Source organism: Acanthochromis polyacanthus, chromosome 18, assembly GCF_021347895.1.
Source record: "Acanthochromis polyacanthus isolate Apoly-LR-REF ecotype Palm Island chromosome 18, KAUST_Apoly_ChrSc, whole genome shotgun sequence".
In the NCBI taxonomy this organism is placed as follows: Eukaryota; Metazoa; Chordata; class Actinopteri; family Pomacentridae; genus Acanthochromis; species Acanthochromis polyacanthus.
In genome coordinates, this window is record NC_067130.1 from 23,884,093 (window position 1) to 23,904,519 (window position 20,427).

Genomic DNA, 20,427 nt, shown 5'->3' on the forward strand with positions numbered 1-20,427 from the left:
CAGTAGGCAACTAAATATCTTTTATGCAGCATTGTACAGCTTCTACATTAATTCCTTCACAAAAGAGCTCACATGTGGTTCAGAGCTGACTAAAAGTTGTCATTTAAAATGAGGTAGGGTTGTCCGACAGTACGAAGAAGGCATAAAGAAGTGACTCTGCAAGTAAAGAAGATGATGCTGAAAAAAGCTCCAATTTATCCCAGGTATAAAAGGTTCCAAAATCAAATTTTCATTTGTAAAAGGCAGGCGCTCACAGGAAATCTATAAAAAAAAATGGCAAAGAGGTAGTAGATCAAAAACACCGAGTCTTTTGGATGAGCAGAAAATCTTTTGAATGATGACGAACTCTTTATGAACACACATCAAGTCAAAATTCTCTCCAGGATGTTCATGTTCAGTTGTCAACAATCACGACAATACTGCATGACTAGTAACTCAAGGGACTCAGCACAAGATGCAAACCCACAATGAGAACAGAAAGAGAGTAATGCAGGTCACAAATGTGTATGTGTGTGTGAGACTGACGTTGTGTGCAGTAAAGGCCCGTCCATCCTGGGGTGCACTTGCATTCTCCGTCATAAGCACTGCAGTAGGCTCCATTGTGACAGTTACATGTGTGGATGCAGTTGGGTCCCCACTGGCCAGGTGGACACACTGCACCAGAGCAAGAACAAACTGTTAGTATCAGTACCAGTTGTCTGTGAAGGTTCTCAGTCATCCAGGTCATCTTAAGGTGAAGGGTTTATTTCAGGCAACTGGACTTATTCTTGTGATCTTGAAGACGTTTCACATCTCCTCCAAGCGGCTTCTTCAGTTCTAAAAACTACTTTGGAGAGTCCCAGGTATTAAACCACTAGAGGTGAAGGTGGGGCTAAGGCTGATGGTATCTACTGAAAGACTAAAGAAATCTTTCAACAACAGGTGTTGAATCCCAATGAGGTATTAATATATTAATATTAATATTAATATTGAGGTAATAATATATTAATACTGAGGTATTAATTTCTTTAGTCTTTCAGTAGATACCATCTGCCTTAGCCCCACCTTCACCTCTAGTGGTTAAATACCTGGGACTCTCCAAAGTAGTTTTTAAAACTGAAGAAGCCGCTCGGATGAGATGTGAAACGTCTTCAAGATCACAAGAATAAGTCCAGTTGCCTGAAATAAACCCTTCACATCACTACCAGTTCACAGTTCTGTATCCTTTCTAAAAGTCTTTTCTTTACACTATGGTTTAAAATGGTTTCAAAACAAGGACTTTACAGGACAGTTGCAATAAGAAGCACATCCGACTTATGTGCCTTATTTATCATTTTACTAAATGAACGCACACTGAGAGCAGTCGCTGCCGATCCATCCTGGATAACACTGGCAGGAGCCATCTATGGGGTTACAGGTGCCGTTGTTGGTACAGCTGCAACTCCAGGCACAGTTCTTCCCAAAACGACCACTAGGACACACTGCATAGACATATGCATGTCATTCAGGACCCTAAACCAAATTTTATTGATCAAAATGTATTTTGGATTGTTGTATCTATGCATCACAGTTGCTGAACAGATTCACCATTTCCTTTTTTATTTTTATCATACCTGAATGATCAACAGTGTTTTCATGTATTAAGCTACTGAACTTAGCTAAGCAGTATATCTTATGACAAAAGTGTTCTCTAAAATTTCACAATGTATAATGCCTTGCAGTGAAATATAATTTGTGATAAACAAGTTTACCATCAAAGAGATATTAAGGCTAACAGCTGCCTTCAGTCTTTGATCTCTTGAACAGGGAAATTCAAACAGTGTCATAAACCTGACAGTTTTCTCAGAACATCACTTCCAGGACTAACACAGGAGGCTGTGAACACTCTTAGCCTTTATCTACACTGGTTGAACCCTGGAACCTTTCTATCCTAGAAACTGTGCTGCGGGGTAACATGACTGATACTCACCCTCATTACACAGTGTCCCCTTGAAGCCGGGCAGACAGTCACACTGTCCTGTGACATGGTGACATGGGCCATTACTGTGGATGCACTGTGGACAAGTCTGACTGCAACGGTGACCAAAGTAACCTGGCGAGCAGACTGCAGACAAACCATTGGAAACACAAAAATGAATTCATTAAACATGTATCTTAAAGTCCCGGGATCTTTCTGCATGGAGTTTGCATGTTCTCCCTGTGCATGTGTGGGTTTTCTCCGGGTACTCCGGCTTCCTCCCACAATCCAAAAATATGCTGAGGTGAATTGATGACTCTAAATTGCCTGTAGGTGTGAATGTGAGCGTGATTGTCTGTCTGTATATGTAGCCCTGCGACAGACTGCCGACCTGTCCAGGGTGTCCCCTGCCTTCGCCCGAGTTAGCTGGGATAGGCTCCAGCACCCCCGCAACCCTAGTGAGGATAAAGCTCAAAACTCATCTTTTCAGTAATCATTTTGCCTCCTCCTCCTTGTAGCCTTGTTTTTGTTTTGTTGTTGTTCTCTCTGTTCATGTAAAGCAACCTTGGGTTTGTGAAAGGCGCTATATAAATTTAACATATTATTATTATCATTATTATTATTATTATTATTATTATTATAAAGCGGTGTATAGAGAATGGATGGATGGATGGATGTATCCTAAAGTACCAGCAAATTATTTTAACTCCCTGGGAGTGATAGAGGACTTCAGTTTAGGGTAGGCGTTAACATTAGCTTATGGAACTACTGTAACTATGTAATAACGTCATAAAACAGTAGTAAAAAAACTGACTGAATGCTAAAACTGAATTGAATAGTGGGCAGCCCAAAGTGCCATAGCAATAATTTCCTTTGAAGATGTGCCATGGCCAAAAGATGTTTGAGAGGTACTGGTTTAAAGACAGTGAGCTGCAGGTTGATCTAATGTGCAATGTGGATTCACAAACTATGATAGATGTTTATGAAAGAAAAAATCTGGTTAAGAATTTTACTGTTCATCTTCACTGTCACCCAGATCTCAGATATTAACATATCAGTAATCAGAATACTATAAGACAAAACGTTGAAATCAAAATCAGAGTCAAGTTGAGCACAAGCTGTGTAATGATCTAGTGAACAGCATGCAGTGCTGATAGAGGACTTACTCCTCTGACAGGTGGTGCCTCTGTATCCTGGAGCACACTCACAGGTTCCTTCATCTGGAGAGCAGGATGCCCCATTCTTACAGTTACAGGGGAGGGAGCAGTTTGGGCCCCAGTGGCCCTCTGCACACACACTATCACAGTGAATACCTGCTCACACACAGAGAGTTGTTTCCGTCACTTCAGAGGACATTGGCTTACAGTTATTTTCTGGAGATATACCCTAACTTTAACCATATGCTCTGCTTGCCTTGACCTAAAGTTAAACCAAGTCTGTCACCTATACTAATAATATACAGTTGCTTCATAAAGTGTTCAGACCAGTTCCTTTTTTGCACTTTTTGTCTTTCTTTTTTTTTTTTCAAATCCAGTATCTCAATATCTGTACAGACTTACCTGAAAAGATTGGAAACTATAACCACAGGCTGATGTCTACAAAGTACTGGAGTAGGATTCATTGTATTTTTGTGTACGTATATTTATAATTTTTTAATAAATCTGCAAAACATATTTTCATTTTGTGATGATAAGGTATTGAGTGTAGAATGAGAGAAAAAATGTCAGTTTCATTCATTTAAAATTGAAAATATAACAAATCTAAATACTTTCTAAAGCAACAGTACACATCTATCAGCCACAACAAATCATGAGGACATTGTTATTATGTCTTACCAGTCCATCCAGCTAGACAGCGACAGTGACCAGAAGAGTGGTGACACCCATCAGCATGACTACAGTCACAGCGTTCTCTACAATCCAGACCATATGTACCATCCTGAGGAGGATAAACAGAACCAACAAATGAATGAACCACAGAAACATGCCAAAATGCACAAAATGTCAAATGCAAAGTTTTAAATCTTGAACATTTTTATTAAAAAAACAAACAAACAAACAAACAAAAAACTCTGTATTATAGCCAGCACTACACAAATAAAACTTGAATGAAATTTTAAACAAGCCGTCACTAGATCTGACAGTCTAGTGATATGTTCATACAAAAACAACTTCAAAAATACATTAAGAGAGTGATTTAGTGGAGAATACTCAAATACGTAGTCAAGAGTAAAAATACCAAATTATATATGGTCCTATAGCAATATGCATTGCATTCACCCCTGCGTCCTTTCTCTGAGTGTCCCTGGTCCTAGACCTGGATGCTTCTGATCTGTGGTTGCTGTCCCACTAAGTGGCTTAGTCTTTGTCATGTCCACTGACTTGCAGTGTGATTCACACTTGAAGCCCATTTCTACCAATCCTGCATTGCCCTTACTATACATGATATGCTCATCTGCACACTGTTTGCACCATACTACCAGCTATACATGCAGTACATATATATATGTACTGCAAGGAAACACATAGTACATATATGTACTATGTGCATGACTACAGTCCATCCTTGTCCCCCGCCCCCCTCTTCTCCTCTCCCCGTACCTCACCCCCTCTACCTCTTCTGATTTTGTACCTCTCAACCTGGCTGATATTGGCATCACCAATACCTTTAGTCTCAGAAGAAGTATGATGCAAAAATGTTGGCTGCTTCGATGGGAGTGTCGTTCCGATTTATACATGAAGTAAGAACTGATGTAGACTAATATACCAAGCTGTTTTAATTTTTATGTACTTGTTTTAGTTATCATGCTCTAGGAGACAATTTAGCTTATACTTGCCTCAATGCAAAATTAAATCAAATACACTACATATTCAAATGCAGACAAAGTTGAAAATATGTGACATGTAGTGGTAAAAACTGCAAAAATAAACATTTTTGTCATTCGTGTGCGTTAACACAAATAACACTGGATATGTTTTTAAAAGTACACACACATTCTCACACTTGGGGGCATCTATACTCTCTCACCTGGCAGTGGAGTTCACATCTCTCTCCTCTCCAGCCTGGAGAACAGGTACAGTGACCGTTCAAGGCACTACAAGCACCTCCATTCCCACACATACAGGTGAGATTACAGCCCAGACCCCAGGTTCCACTGGGACAGTTGATTGAGCAGTCAACCCCATGCCATCCTATACAGACAAGGACAATAAGATGGAAAACTCACAATACTCATACCTTACTCTATTATCAGTAGTATCATTAGCATCGTTAGCATCATTTTTATTGTAACACAATTACTGAATTACCTCTATGTTAAGATACAAATTTACTTGATTATCAAGTTGTATCAAATGGTGCTCAAATGCAGTGTAGCTGCAGCTTCAGAGCTCTCATGGTATCTTGTCTGTTTCATGTAGAAATATAAAGATTGATTGAACAAATGTTATCGTGAACAGAAGCGGAAAAATATTTTCATAGTATTAATGTTACATCATTTGCAAAGTATAAACATTTTATTTACTGTTTTTATATTTTTCCACACTAAAACATGCGTGTATTTCATCTTATTCTCAAATTAGTGATTTGTTATTACATTCAGTTGAATTAGAGAGGTTTATTGTCATGTGCACAGAAACTAGGCAGTTACACTGTACAATGAAATTCTTATTTTGCTGATCCTCCTTAACCAAATGACACAATGTATGAATGTGTTTAAAAACCAAACTAGTGACTAAATAAATAAACAGACTTAAAAATATACATATGACTTGCAACTCAAATTTACTCAAAAAATTACGTGGAAAATAAAATATTAGCTAAAATGAACTCCTCCTCTCTCTTCTCATCCATTAGTTCTTCTCCACCTTTCTTCCTCTTCCTCCCCTAATTCACCCTCTCCCCTCTCCTTCTGTCATTCTTCCCCCTCTCCCCTTCCCCTTCCCTGTCATCCTCAGCTTACCTGGTTTACAGAGGCAGGACCCATCCACAGGTGAACACTGAGCCTTGTTCTTACAATTACAGCTGGATGAGCAGTTAACTCCATGTGTTCCAGCTGGGCATGGGACTGAACAGTTGGGACCCTGAGGAGGTCATTAGATAAACATTTTAAAGTGGCTGTGAGTACAACGCAGTTTAATTTGTTAAGTTCACTGGCACTGTATGTAATGGTATGTAGGGTCGGGTAATGACATTTAAATAAAATGAGTTATTCATGCATTTATGTTAGAAAACCACAAAAAAGATGAGGGATGTAAAAGATAATTTTAAGCATTTTGCAGTAGCTTTAGACAATTGTCACTACATATTATAATTTATTGACGTTCATTTGATTTCACTTGAAAAACACAGGCATGTCAATACTTAAAAAACTGATTACATTTTTGGCAGTCGAGTTAGGGGATGAGTCCACATTTAACCCTTTAATGTATGGCACATTCTGTACAAGCCTCATTAAGATAGCTGTATGACTGCAAGCTTTTATTGACACAAACATGAACTTACCATGAAGCCAGGAGCACAGAAACACTCTCCAGTCACGCTGTGGCAGTCAGCTCCATTCTGGCACAGGCACACCTGCTGACAGGACTCGCCATAAAAACCTGGGGTGCACGTCTCATTACAGTAGAGACCTGACCAACCTGGCTGACATGTACATTCTCCTGACATTGGGTGGCAACTGGTGACATGAGACAAACATATTATAGTTACAAATTGCAAGATATGACATGTACTGCAGGTTGATTATCTTTTAATATTAGCATTCCTACTAGTGAGCACATCTTTATTGGCCAGTGCCAGGGCCCAGTGGGTTTAGAATACTTCAGAAGAAAAAACACAAAACAGAAGTGACCATCTATCCTCTTATGTTATAGTAAGCAGGGGATTAAAGTTAAATCTGTAAAGGTTTTTAAAATTTATCTGTTACTTGGATCCCCAGATGTGTAAAAGTTTTGCTTGTGAGCAGAGATTGTGCTAAATGACTTAAATGTACAAAGCACAGCTGCTGTGTCCAAATGTATTAAGCCTGGAAATATAAAGAGGTTGATCTAGAAGTAGGGATTTGATCAGGCCCGTATAGGATGAGGTTCAACAGCAATGGCAAAAACCAAGAGGGATAGTTAACATCTATTTCTCATGCCTATGAAAAGAGAAAAGTCATCTGTAGCTCAGTGACTGACATCCCTGAATTTTTCACGGTTGATTGGTGGTTCAGATCCTCCAGGATACTGTTGTCCAGTCTAGTGAGGGCCCTTCGGCAAGGTCCTTAGTGCTGCATGTGTTGCACCATGTGTTTTATCTAGACACCAATTGATGTCGCTTTGGATAAAAGTGTCTTGTAAATGAAATTGTAATCTGAATAATTGTTGTTGGTCCTGACTGAATACTGCATATCTGTTTTTCATTAAAACCATCTGGTCAGAAAATTATGGATGGCAAAACTGCTTCTAAGTGCTCAGTGAGTAACTGATGCCCTACTTTTTATTTTGTAATTAAATAGATGCCTGTGACCAGGGCTAATGAAGGTCCATTGACACCGAGTGCCCATGGAGCGTGTAAACATATGGCTAAGGAGAGGGCTTATCATATACATGAACCCTCTATAAAACTTGACAGCAACTACATTTAGGCCAGGACATTTATAAGACTCCAACAAATGCGCATTCTGCGAAATCTCTTCTACTGTTATAGCCTCCTCTAACTGAAGTTCAGAATTGAGGTCAATGGTAGGGATAGTGAGGGTGTTGAAAAAAAGTTATAATCTGAAGGTTCTGTTTATTGTTCTGAAGTGTAGAGAGAGGCATAGTAGTTTTTAAATTGCTCATTAATTTGCAGAGGGTCAATTATTACCTGTGTGGGGGGGTTGAATTTGAGAAATTTGGTGTGGCAAGGCTATGGATGTTAAGTACTTTGCTTGCCTTATCAAAGTACTCATAGTAAATATATTGCGATTTTAAGAGTACATCTTCAGCTTGGGCTGTTGACAGATTATCAAACTCTGTACACACTTAGAAATAGTGAGGTTGCATACAGGTAAAGTTAGTTCTGTGTAACAGTATTGTAAATCATAATCCCTGAAAACAATGGAGAAAAAGTAGAGTTGTGTACGAGATTCGACTCAGTGAGGCTGAACCTGACAGAGTCTCCATGATGTTTTACATGCCATGCCAGCAGGGTGGAGAATATCTGCAGTAACACAGGTGGAGTCTGCCTGTCTTTGTTAGTCACTGCATTTGACTGACAGCTGGCCCACCTGACATAGCAGTCCAGTCGAGGAGAAGCAGAACAGCTGTTGTTCGCAACAGCAGATGCAATCTACCAACTATGACAGTCTAACAAATAACTAACCACAGTCAGCTGTCTGCAGGGACAGCGGTTGCACTGACAAACAGACACAGACACCATAAGAACACTTCTTTTCCCCTCATAATTGTCAGTAATTAAACTTGAGCCCTGAGAGTAATCTTTTAAAATCTTGGGAACTCAGGTGCAAAATTTTTCCTTTCCAGAGAGTGTTCAAATTCGACCCTATCACTGCAGATCATGGTTTGTTGCTGATAACATTGCCATTTAATGATTTACTGCATACCTGTGAGTGTTCTGGATGTAGCAGGGACACTTCCTATCACACTGTAGACCGTAGTGTCCTTCATGACAAAGTCGGACATCACATGTCTTCCCTGTGTATCCTGGCTCACACAGACAAATTCCATAGATGTGGTCGCACTTGCTGTTGTTTTTACAGCGACATGTCTTTGCGCAGCTGGCACCATAAGTACCAACTGGACACTCATCCTGACACCTGTTTAGAGACAGAGACACAATCATCCAGAGTGAGTGATTTGGAGAGGTGAAATTGATCAATTTGTGGAGATGGAACAACGAGACAGCAGACGTGAGAGAGTCGAGGTAGTTTACTAATTTCTCTCCACTTTACAGCACATCCGAACTCAACCAACTTTTGTAGTTTAAGCGGGAAAAACCATAATACTCAGCCAAACCCCGGAACCGGAATAACCCCCTACATTCATTCCCGTCTTAAAGGCACAAGTCCTCTTTGGTGAACGTCTCTCATGTCTCACAAAGTGGGTCCACCACAAATTATTAATTTTCTTTCAACAGAAATGCTCTTATTATTAGTAGAACCACTCTGGACTTTATCCTCCATCTAACATATGCTCCAGTTGTTCCTTAGCTGTTGCTACTTCTCGATCTTTTCATGCTGCTTCTCTCCTTCTTTCTGATGTTACTGCCAGTACTGTCTGTTTAGTTCAACGACAGTTAGTTTAGACGTTTTACAAAAGTTTCATGATGCATGGGACCTCCACTCCCTGCGCCGAATTTGCATACAGTAAAAGTCAAGTCTACTTCATGCAAATGAGCTGCAGACAACTCCGAGGCAACACGCCACAACGGAGCTCAAAACATGCCGCAACACAACCTGCATGCAAGGCAGTGTGTTCCACAAAGACAATGAATGGGATGTGAGAAACTGCCGGATCCTGTGGACTCGTACCATCAGTCTTCCATGATATTTGACCTTTCTCATCATCACCCTTTGACTTCTGCAGTTTATCCCAGGAGGCCATCTCTCCTGATGCATTTAAAGATGTTTTCATCTAATCCTGGAGAGTGGCTCCGGCACTCACTAATCCTTGTCCACCCTCTTTTTGTTGTTCATAGAGCCTTGGGGCGCTGGACTTTGGGATTGTGCATTGCAAGGAGATGCCGTTACATCAGTGGCATCCATCTCCTACTGTAGCCAGCTTATTATTCCCACTGGAATGTAGGATACCCAAGTACTCATAACTGTTCTGTACATCTGCTATCCTGCCTTCTGAACTCCACCCCCTCAGTCATGATCATCTTCCCCCTCTTTGCCACCATGCAATCACAATTATTCAGTCCAAATTACATTGTGATGTCCTTGCTGTAAACCCTTGTGAGGTGGATCAGTGAGTGGATGTCAAGGTTCACTCCAAGCATATAGCTTGTTGTCAGTTGGTGGCTGGTCGTCACTTGCCTTTAGAATCTTCAGAAAACTTCTCCCATATGCTGTTCTAGTATTATTCAGTCTCAGCACTGCATGGATCTGTGCTTCCCTTGCAGCTGGTAGTACACTCTGAATGGATTGTTTATTCTTTTGACCTTTGTTTCTCTGGTATAGCTCTTCAGAATTGCAGCCAGACCTGTGAGTCTTTTTTGGCAGTCTCTAGTCTGACTCACTGGTTGTAGGTTCCGGATATAAATCTGCTATTGGCCATTTATCTCAGTTGGCGTTCTCCTCTGCCTCCATTAGCTGATTGTCATTGTTTTCTTTACCACAGGAAACAACAGCAGTAACCTATGGACAGCAAACTACTGCAATGAAAGTGAAATGAAAGTTTTGTAGAGAATTGTGAGACAGTTTGGTTTTTGAGGTGGATTATCGATTCTATTCACAGTGCTTGTCTCCCTGCATGCAAATATTCCGCCACAAAAGGATTCCAGCTGTCACTATTTTAAGTGAACACCGACACCACATCCTTCACTTTGCCCTGCCCACAATGACTGCAGTTGGTTTCAAAATACAGAAAAAAGCCAGAGCAGTTTTTCCCTTAAAGTAGAATGATAGTGAGGTTCAGTAGCAAAGCAAGACCAGGCAGTCTGTAGTCTCTTATGGACATTTTGTTGTATTTCTTATCAAATCAGGATGTGTTTTGCCAGGGCTACTATTGTAGTGGCATAATCAAATTTGTTGGTTTCCATTATGGTGGTAGTTGGGATAGTGAGTTGTGCTGTATTAACTGCTACAGTCCTCTCTGTCTAACCTTAATTTTGTCAGTGAGCCACAGGAGTCACAACCGGGTTGACTGTATTCATTCTGGTCATAATTATTCTCCTTGCAGTTTTTATGACTGGCGTTGGGGTGGAATCTAGATCTTTAACACAGCTCTCCTGTGATGGAGCCAGCGTAGTATGCCCTTACTGCCTTACTGCTCAATAATGTTCCCATGTTCTATTGTAGCCCCTCCAGTTTCAGCTGCGATTGTAGTTTCCATCAATATTAATGGAAGGAATAATAATTAATAGAGCGGCTTGGTCAAGGTTTATGCACTGCTCTTTCATAGTTAACACACACACATTCACTGGCCACTTTATTAGGTATACCTGTTCAACTGCTTGTTAACACAAATAGCTAATCAGCCAAACACATAGTCACAACTCAATGCATTTAGGCATGTAGACATGGTAAAGTTACCTTGCTGAAGTGAACATCAGAATAGGGAAAGAAGGTGAGTTAAGTGACTTTGAATGTGGCATGGTGGTTGGTGCCAGGCCGACTGGTCTGAGTATTTCAGAAGCTGCTGATCTACTGGGATTTTGACGCACAACCATCTCTGTGGTTTACAGAGAATGGTCAGAAAAAGAGAAAATATCCAATGAGCGGCAGTTGTGTTTATGAAAACGCCTTGTGGATGTGGAGTTCACTGTACTCCAGTGGCCTCCACAGTGACCAGATCTCAATCCAATAGAGCACCTTTGGGATGTGATGGAGTGGGAGGTTGCCATCATGGATGTGCAGCAACCAGGTCCAAGCTGATACGGTGATAGTTATATTTCTCTTGCTCATCTTTCAAGGTAGGCTTGTACAGTAATAGGAGTCAAAACTTGGACCCATACTGAAGGCCTTATCCGACAAGGGATCAAACCCCTGACCTGTTGTTCAAAGACCATCAAAACTACCAGCTCCATTCAAGCTGATTTAATGTGAAAGCACTTTGAACTACATGTGTGACATGAAAGTCAACACACTGTTCCAAAGAGTATCACAGTCAATGTTGGAACACAGAGCTTTAGCAAAACAAACAGTATTGGTCCTCAACACCTCACTTAATACCAGATTCCAGCTGACAGCATTGCTAATTTTTTTAAATCCCCATTCCATACACATACTAAAATTTTGCAATGCATTTCAAGAAAGCTGTGCAATTGATTTCCCAGTTGTTTGTGGTCTTTCTTCCCAAAAGGCAAATAATGCCCCACCTCTGAGCCCACTGTCCTGTTAATTTTTCTCTCATGGCTTAGGGTGTGGCATGACCGGCTCAGTTCCAAACAGTGCTATACTGTGATGTTTGGTTTCTCTCAACCCTTATTTACTCATAAAAGTGCACTTGGAAGGTCTATTCTTGTCTCGTCACTGGTCTGCTTAAGTACATGGTGCATGCTCTCTGATATTGGTAATTATATGGGCTCAAAGCCCTGTGCAGCATTCTGTTGAGAGTAGTCTATGAATACACAGACTGGGCCTCCTGGTTGGAATAGACAGGTTGAGGGTTTCATAGAGGCCCTGAGCTCTGGCGGGCCTCTGTGGAGGATGTGAAAGAGTTACAGATGTGTTGATTTTGAATGTATGTCATTATCAGGCTCAGTGAAGCCAACGAGGTCATGTCCTCTGAATTTTTGAGGGATGTTTCATAGCTCCAGTGTCCCTCAGTAACAAACCACATCAGTTGGTAACATCAGTATCTTCCTTTAGATTATCAGAAATGCTATAACTGTTGTCAACAAATGCAACAAAATGACCAATTAAACATCCATCCACTATCTATACACCGCTTTAAGAGGTTCTCCCTCTGTCCACATTCCACCTCTCCACCCGTTTCATGAATTTTGCCCAGGTTTTGGTATGATCCAGCTGACATGCAGACAAACACACCAAAAAACAATAATGAAGATGATACATATAAGAAGATACAGAAGGTGTTTGGCACAAAAATACCACTGCACATCAATAAAACAACACCATACCCACAAGCATTGTGGTGGCAGCATCATGCTTTGGGACATCCAAATCAACAAAAGAATGGCTTCATCAGAAGAAGATTAAAGTATGATAGATATAGAGCATTTTGGCAAAGAAGAGTGGGCAAATATTGCCAAGTCAAGATGTGTCATGCTGATAGACTTCTACCTAAAGAGGGTAATGGATAAGGGTGTGCATATTTATACAACTACATTATTTTAGTTATTTTAAATGTGGAAAACTGCTGAAATAATTTATCTTGGTCTCATTTCTTTACATCACAAAAACCAAGCATTTTAACAGGGATGTGTAGACTTTTGATAGTCTGAATTTTCTAATCTGAAGGAACGCTTCTAATTATCCCATATTCATTTTGCATTAGGACAATGAGCCCAAACATCCAGCCTGATTCATTAAAATCTGTCTTTATTCACACAAAGAACTAGGAATTCTGTAACAGGTGCTATGACCTCCAGGAAATCCCTATTCTTGAGGATTTAGCACCTTTATTAAAGGAGGCTTTATTAATACAAACTGCTGTATAATGTATGTTATAGTGTAAAAGTCTCTTACCGTTCTCCTGTGTATCCAGGGCTGCAGAGACACTGTCCAGTGGATGACACACACATGCCATTATTGTGACAGTGGCATTCCTGGAAACAGTTTTGTCCAAATCTCCCTTTTGGACATGGCTGGCCACACACAGTACCCTGCAGCGACAGCAGGAAAATGCATACATTATCAGAGCTGTTGATCATGTATGCAGCGTTTACACCTCAAATCTTTGTACATGCATTTTGTATAGTCTGTGGCATTCTTTTTAATGCTGTGTTTGATTATCCAGACAAGTAAGAAATCTTCTTCCCCAAAATGGATACTTACATTAACTCTGTATTGTAGTCTATAACTTCAAAAACAAATCGTTCCTTGGCAAGAACTGACAACACTGCTACCACATGACCTCAAGATACTGATAGAAGACTTTGATATGCATGTCTACAATGTTCCAGATAGTCTAACCAGTAAACTGATGTTGAGCCTTTTAGCATATATAATTCTATATCATTAGCAAACTGTTCACTCCTTGTATTACATGATTTTCTCTCTGATTCAGCTCTTCGAGTCACGTTATCAGAGGTTACTAGGATGTCTAACAATCATGTCATAACTGTAATTAAATGGTCTGTTTCTTTTTGATGCTTCTTCCAGGTCTGGTCTGCAGCTAAATACTGTTAAATCCATAGCACCTCACAGTATTTATCAACAACTCCATATTTTATGTAACTTTGCTCTTTTGCTTTATGTATTGCATCTCAGCACATTTTAGAGTATGAGTAACAAAATGCAATTCTTTAAAAAGGTTTTAAAAACATTTGGGGTGTGTACCATCCATCCTGCAGGACAGGAGCACTCCCCTGTTACAGGGTGGCACATTCCTCCATTCTGACAGGGACATCTCTCTTCACACTCCTGTCCATGTTTTCCTGGAGGACACAGGTCTTCACAGCTATGAAGAAAAGAAAACAGCATATTTTGTCTTCTTTTAAAGATCTAATAGTCTATTAAAATTTATTTTGTTGAATGACAGCAAACTTTCTATTGCAAATTTCAATATTTTGGCAACAAACTGTGTTTTGTCTGGTCAACAGTTCAAATTTAACATATGTAATTAAAAAATATCAGAAAAGTGCTTATATTTAAAAGTAAATGGTTGGAATATGTTTTTTTAAATCAGCTTTAGCAGTAATTGCAATGAAGGTTAACAAATTACATAAAGATGCAGTGCAACAGTTTTCTATTAAACATAAACAAGTTCCGAAGTAAATCAAATAATATGAGATAAGAGTTTTTTTTTAAATTGAACAATCACATATGTGAAATACATATATACCAACTATCCTTTAAGGTGGTATTGTCTGGTCACTTGAATTACTGAGACTCCCTGTTCCAATTCAATTGCACTGAAACAGATGTGCTCATGCTCTGTTTTCAAACAAAGGCAATTGAGGCATTGCAATTGAGCAATACAGAGTACAAAACTGATAGCTACCCAAATATTAAATGTGGATTTCTATAGATACTAAACTTTTTCTTTATGTCACTGTTGGGAAACAAACAGATTCTAACACAATCCCTCCTTGGACTTACAAAGGTCCTGTGTATCCTGGCAAACACTTGCATTTTCCGGTTACATGGTGACAGACAGCTCCATTCTGGCATTGGCATTTCTGTTGGCATCCGTTACCATAGGTGTACAATTCACACTGAGCCTCACAGCGCCAGCCTCTATATCCAGGAGTGCAGATACAGGCTCCAGTGATGGGGTTGCACAGTGCTTTGTTCTGGCACTGACATCTGTTAGAGCAGTGTGGACCCCAGTGGTTACTGTCACAAGCTGAGGGGAGAAAGAAGGAGAAGATATTGTTTATCTTTGAGGTATTACAGAACAGGTCACATGCTGTCAGTTGTCAATTTGAATTGGTTGCCAAACTCCAGGAGGGCTTATTCTTACACTCACTTCGAAACAGAATGCAGGCAAAAACCTAATGGACCTGCTATGCATTGGTTTATTTTAAGTGATTTGTGGATTTGAAATACTCAGAACATTTCAAACAGATTCCCACACATTGTCTAACTTGCATGGTGGAGAGGCGGTGAGCACCGTAAAGGTATGGATTTCAATCTTGAATCTTGTCCCCGACTCTTTCTGTGTGGAGTTCCCACCGGTTGTTCCAGCTTTCTCCCACCGTCCAACTATATGCTAAGGTTTTTGGTGATTCTATTTTGTCCGTCGGTGTGAATGCAACTGTGCGTCGTTGTCTCTGTCTCTCTGTGCGGCCTTGTGCTAAACTGGTGACCTGTCCAGGGTGTTCCCTGCCTTCACCCTAAGTCAGCTGGGATAGACTCCAGCCCCCATGTCCCTACAGAGGATAAGGTGTTGTATAGATATTGGATAGATGGATTACGGTGCTAGACCTTTATCATTTTGCCTGACAAAGGTGTCGTCACACCTTCATCAGGCAAAGTAACTGGATAAAACTGAAAGAGCAGACTCTGAAGTAAATGCCCATATTATATTATCAGGGTTATCTTTTTGCACTTTCAAATGTTGACTCGCAGGCTGAGCAGTGCTCCAAGATTATTTTTGATGCTGGCATAATAGGTCAAAGTATTCTCACTTCTGACTCCTTTTTAAATTAAAAAAAAAATCATTGTTAGGAGTGCATTGTGGAGCCCCTTTACACCAAACCTAAATGCATGCAATTTAATATCCCCATATCAATTTGTTTACATAAGATACAGGTTTAGGACTGGGTACATTGTTGCTGTCTGCTTAGTTATCATCCAAGGAAACACTGGACCTGTAGTGATTCTAAATCACCCAGTGACTCTTGATGCAAGAGTGACCCTAATCTTTAAGTGGAATTCAGCTCACTGTTACATTTTAAGGAAATGATCATCAACTGAAGTAACAGATTTAAATAATAATAATAATAATAATAATAATAATAATAATAATAATAAATTGTATTTGTAATGCACTTTTCATTAGGCAAACATCTCAAAGTGCTACATTTATGATGACAGTCATGAATAAAAACAGAGCAATCAGATGAATAGCAATATAAAATAAAACATTCAGGGGGACGTTCAATTAAATGCTTTGTTAAAAAGAAAGGTCTTTAGGCCTTTTTAAAAGCACCCACTGTCTGTGGAGCTCTAAGGTGCACAGGGAGGGAGTTCCAGATTTGAGGGGCGGCTGCAGTGAAGGCTCTGTCTCCCATGGTCCTGAGTTTGGTTCTGGCGGAGAAGGTTGCTGTTATTGGTACGGAGATTTTTTATTGATGATTGATGACAGATGAGTTCTTTTAGATAAACCGGAGCATTGCCATGAATGCACTGATAGGTGAGGAGGGCAATTTTGTACTGGATTCTGGAGGATATGGGGAGCCAGGGGAGTAAACGGAGGATGGGGGTGATATGTTGTCGCTTCCGCACTTTCATCAGGACCCTAGCAGCGCTGTTTTGAATATACTGCAGCTTCTGCAGACTGTTGCTTGGGATCCTGAAGAGCAGTGCATTGCAATGGTCCAGCCTGGAGAAGACAAAGGTGTGGATGGGTTTCTCTGTGACAGAAAAGGTAAGGGTGGGATGGAGTTTAGCAAAATTTTTGAGATGGAAAAAATTAAGACTTGCACAGATGTTTGATGTGGTTGTTGAATGTCAGGTGGGGGTCCAGTCTCACATCGAGGTTAGTAACTGCTGATGAAATGGGAATGTCTTGACCGGAAATGGTGATGGTGGTTATGGAAGATGTTTGGACCTGATGAGGAGTGCCAACAAGAAGGGCATCGGTTTTGGAGCTGTTAAGCTGGAGAAAGATTTGGCTCATCCAGGCCTTTGTCTCCTCCAAGCAGGTAGTCAGGGTGGACAATGCGGATAGAGATGATGAAGATGATGGCAGTGATGATGAAGATGATGGCAGGGGAGCAGATGGGTTTGGGACAGTCCTAAGATAAAGCTGTGTGTCATTAGCCGAGCAGTGGAAAGAGATTGAATGCCGGCTGATGACACGGCCAAGGGGAAGCATGTATAAAATGAACAGGGTTGGACCGAGGACAGATCCTTGGGGACACCACAGGTGACAGGAAGTGTTTGTGACTTGGCACCTCCCAGGCTGACATACTCGGTCCTTTCAGATAGGTATGACTGAAACCAGTCCAAGGCAGTACCAGAAAGTCCTATGTCGAGATGGAGGCGATTGAGGAGGATATGGTGATCCACAGTATCAAAAGCTGCTGTTAGGTCGAGGAGAATGAGGAATGAAGGAGAGCCAGCATCCGCCGCCATCAAGAGGTCATTTGTGACCTCATAATTAACTCTTGAGGCTGAAACCAAAGCTTGCTCATCACCAGCATGAAAACCATTTGAATCTATAACCAACCAGAGGCTCAATTACTCTGTGGCCAGGCAAGCTACAAAGTGAACCCACCTCATTAACCTTTGGCTGTTGGACTTCAGCTGTAATCAACCCACACCTAGCTATGTAAATGGTCTCTCCTCTCCATCATCACTTGCATTGGGAACTTCACAATGTGTAGCCAAAGTAAACTGGTAAATCTGTTTACTCTGGCACTGGAGAAATAGCAGGGAGTTGGGAAGGTTGCCTGCAAGACCTATCATTACAGGATTTTACATCACGGAGGTCTATATTAAGTTCAAGGGAAAGTGACATTTTTGACTTGAAAGTTTCAGAGGAGGACTTTATAAACCACAGTGTTTACTTGGAGTCTAAATTGTTCGTAGGTGTGAATGTGATTGTTTGTCTGTATATGTAGCCCTGCGACAGACTGGCGACCTGTCCAGGGTGTCCCCTGCCATTGCCCGAGTCAGCTGGGATAGGCTCCAGCACCCCCTGTGACCCTAATGACGATAAAGCAGTGTATAGAGAATGGATGGATGGATGGATGGATGGATAGTCCCACTGAGATCACAGATCTCCTTTACAAGGGAGACCTGGCCAAGAGGGCAGCAATATGGTCACATCAACAAAACAATAAACAACAGACACAAATAACATTAAAAGTTGCTCACATATAACACTTGCACACAGACAAAGTAGACTGTAATAATTTCACAAGAACTTTAAACTCATTCAATGTAACAAAGGCTTGAAATTGAAGTTTAGATTGTAATTTATTCCAAGCATTACGTACAGAAAACCTAAATGCTTTCTTGCCTAGTTGTACTTTAGGGATGACAAATTGCAGAGTATCCATGGATCAGATTTGTGACTTCCATGTTTCCTTTTTAAAAGACAAGACAAAAAGGAAGGAACAGTACCCAGAATGGTTCTGTAAATAAACACATACCAATCACTGAGACGTCACCCCTCAAAGATGTCCAATTAACTTAAGAATAGCATACACATGGTGAGTAAGGGGACCACATTTGATAATGAATCTCAGTGCCCCATGTTAAATGTGCTGAAGTAAAGAAGGTGCTCAATACATGTCACTGCCTGTTATACTATGTATAACTGTATTCGTGACCACTAAAGATTGTGAATCTTGAAACTTCTGTATACTTTACATTACAAGTAAATAAATCAAACAAAAACATAACAAAGTTGGTCAAAAAGGCATGGTCTTGATCAAGTTTATCTCATAATTGAAAAATGTTTAAGGTTTTTGAGCCCCGTTCAAGGTCCAAGTTCAGGGTGTCAGTTTAGACCCATGGAGATGAGGTCCAATCCGGCCTGTGGGATGACTTTGCATAGTGAGAAAATCACAGAGTTAGAAAATAAACCACAAATTTTCTATAAAAGTAGCTGCTATTTTAAATTTGTTCACTAGGAGTTGCACATATCATTGTCAAGCAAGCAAATGCTTCCTTCTGAAGCTGAAAGCAAAAAGCATCTGGATATGGGGGGGTTCCAAAAAGGGCAAGTGTACTTTATCGTTAATGTAATTTATTCTCCGTGTGGCACCCTCATTATGCAAAATGTCTGTCTAAAAGGACAAAAGTGGACACACAGTGTAAAGTTTTTTTTTAAAAATGGATCAACAAGATTGTGGGATTGCTGCAGAAATTTGAGCAAGAGTTTCTGGTCTTGGGTGAACGTAACACAGAATTTGCTGTTGATCATTGGCCATTCACAGTCAAGGCATCTGATCTGCTGGTCGAAATCCAAACTGAAAACTGACGTGCAGTGTGATTCACACTTGAAGGAAAATTTGCCTCAACCTGCTTGGATGCCTTTTAGCAGTATCTCTTGCCAAGGTACTCCAATTGACAGTCCTTGCTGCAAAAGTTTTGTGCATGTCCACTTTCCTCCAGCCCACTGCTTCCAGCTGCCCATTTCCACCATTCTGCTCTGCATCGCCCTTACTATACATGATATGCTCATCTACACACTGTTAGCACCTTACTACCAGCTATATATGCAGTATATTTAACGCCAGAGTCTTTCATCATAACAGTAAACTTATGAATCAGTTTCAATGTTGGCTTATTCTGTATGTCCCCAGTCACTCTGCATTCATTCTGCATCACTTTGTATTTATGATCTATGCGTCTCATACCATGTACAGTGGGTACGGAAAGTATTCAGACCCGTTGAAATTTTTCACTCTCTGTGTCATTGCAGCCATTTGCCAAAATCAAAAAAGTTCATTTTATTTCTCATTAATGTACACTCAGCACCCCATCTTCACAGAAAAAAACAAACACAGAAAATTTTGCAAATTTATTTAAAAAGAAAAACTGAAATATCACATGGTCACAAGTATTCAGACCCTGTGCTCAGTATTGAGTAGAAGCACCCTTTTCAGCTAGTACAGCCATGAGTCTTCTTGGGAATGACGCAACAAGTTTTTCACACCTGAATTTGGGGATCCTCTGCCATTCTTCCTTGCAGATCCTCTCCAGTTCTGTCAGGTTGGACGGTGAATGTTGGTGGACAGCCATTTTGAGGTCTCTTCAGAGAGAGTTGTTCTGAAGCCACTCCTTTGTTATTTTAGCTGTGTGCTTGGGGTCATTGTCCTGTTGAAAGGTGAACCTTCAGCCCAGTCTGAGGTCCTGAGCACTCTGGAAGAGGTTTTCCTCCAGGATTTCTCTGTACTTGGCCGCATTCATCCTTCCTTCAATTGCAACCAGTTGTCCTGTCCCAGCAGCTGAAAAACACCCCCACAACATGAGGCTC

At 40.6% G+C, this 20,427-nt stretch overlaps 1 protein-coding gene across 3 annotated transcripts in view; it reads right to left on the bottom strand.

Moving 5' to 3' along the window:
• megf10 (multiple EGF-like-domains 10) overlaps positions 1–20,427 on the bottom strand; it is a 110,468-nt gene that overhangs the window by 15,798 nt on the left and 74,243 nt on the right. For all 3 annotated transcript variants that reach the window (XM_051938367.1, XM_051938365.1, XM_051938368.1), the window contains exons 6-17: positions 14,871–15,117; positions 14,109–14,229; positions 13,296–13,432; positions 8,526–8,738; positions 6,440–6,614; positions 5,898–6,018; positions 4,964–5,127; positions 3,772–3,874; positions 3,103–3,249; positions 1,949–2,083; positions 1,332–1,460; positions 526–654 (exon numbers count right to left, since the gene is read on the bottom strand). In XM_051938367.1, the coding sequence (XP_051794327.1) occupies positions 526–654; positions 1,332–1,460; positions 1,949–2,083; positions 3,103–3,249; positions 3,772–3,874; positions 4,964–5,127; positions 5,898–6,018; positions 6,440–6,614; positions 8,526–8,738; positions 13,296–13,432; positions 14,109–14,229; positions 14,871–15,117 (1,821 nt within the window). The remainder of the gene's footprint in view (positions 1–525; positions 655–1,331; positions 1,461–1,948; positions 2,084–3,102; positions 3,250–3,771; positions 3,875–4,963; positions 5,128–5,897; positions 6,019–6,439; positions 6,615–8,525; positions 8,739–13,295; positions 13,433–14,108; positions 14,230–14,870; positions 15,118–20,427) is intronic.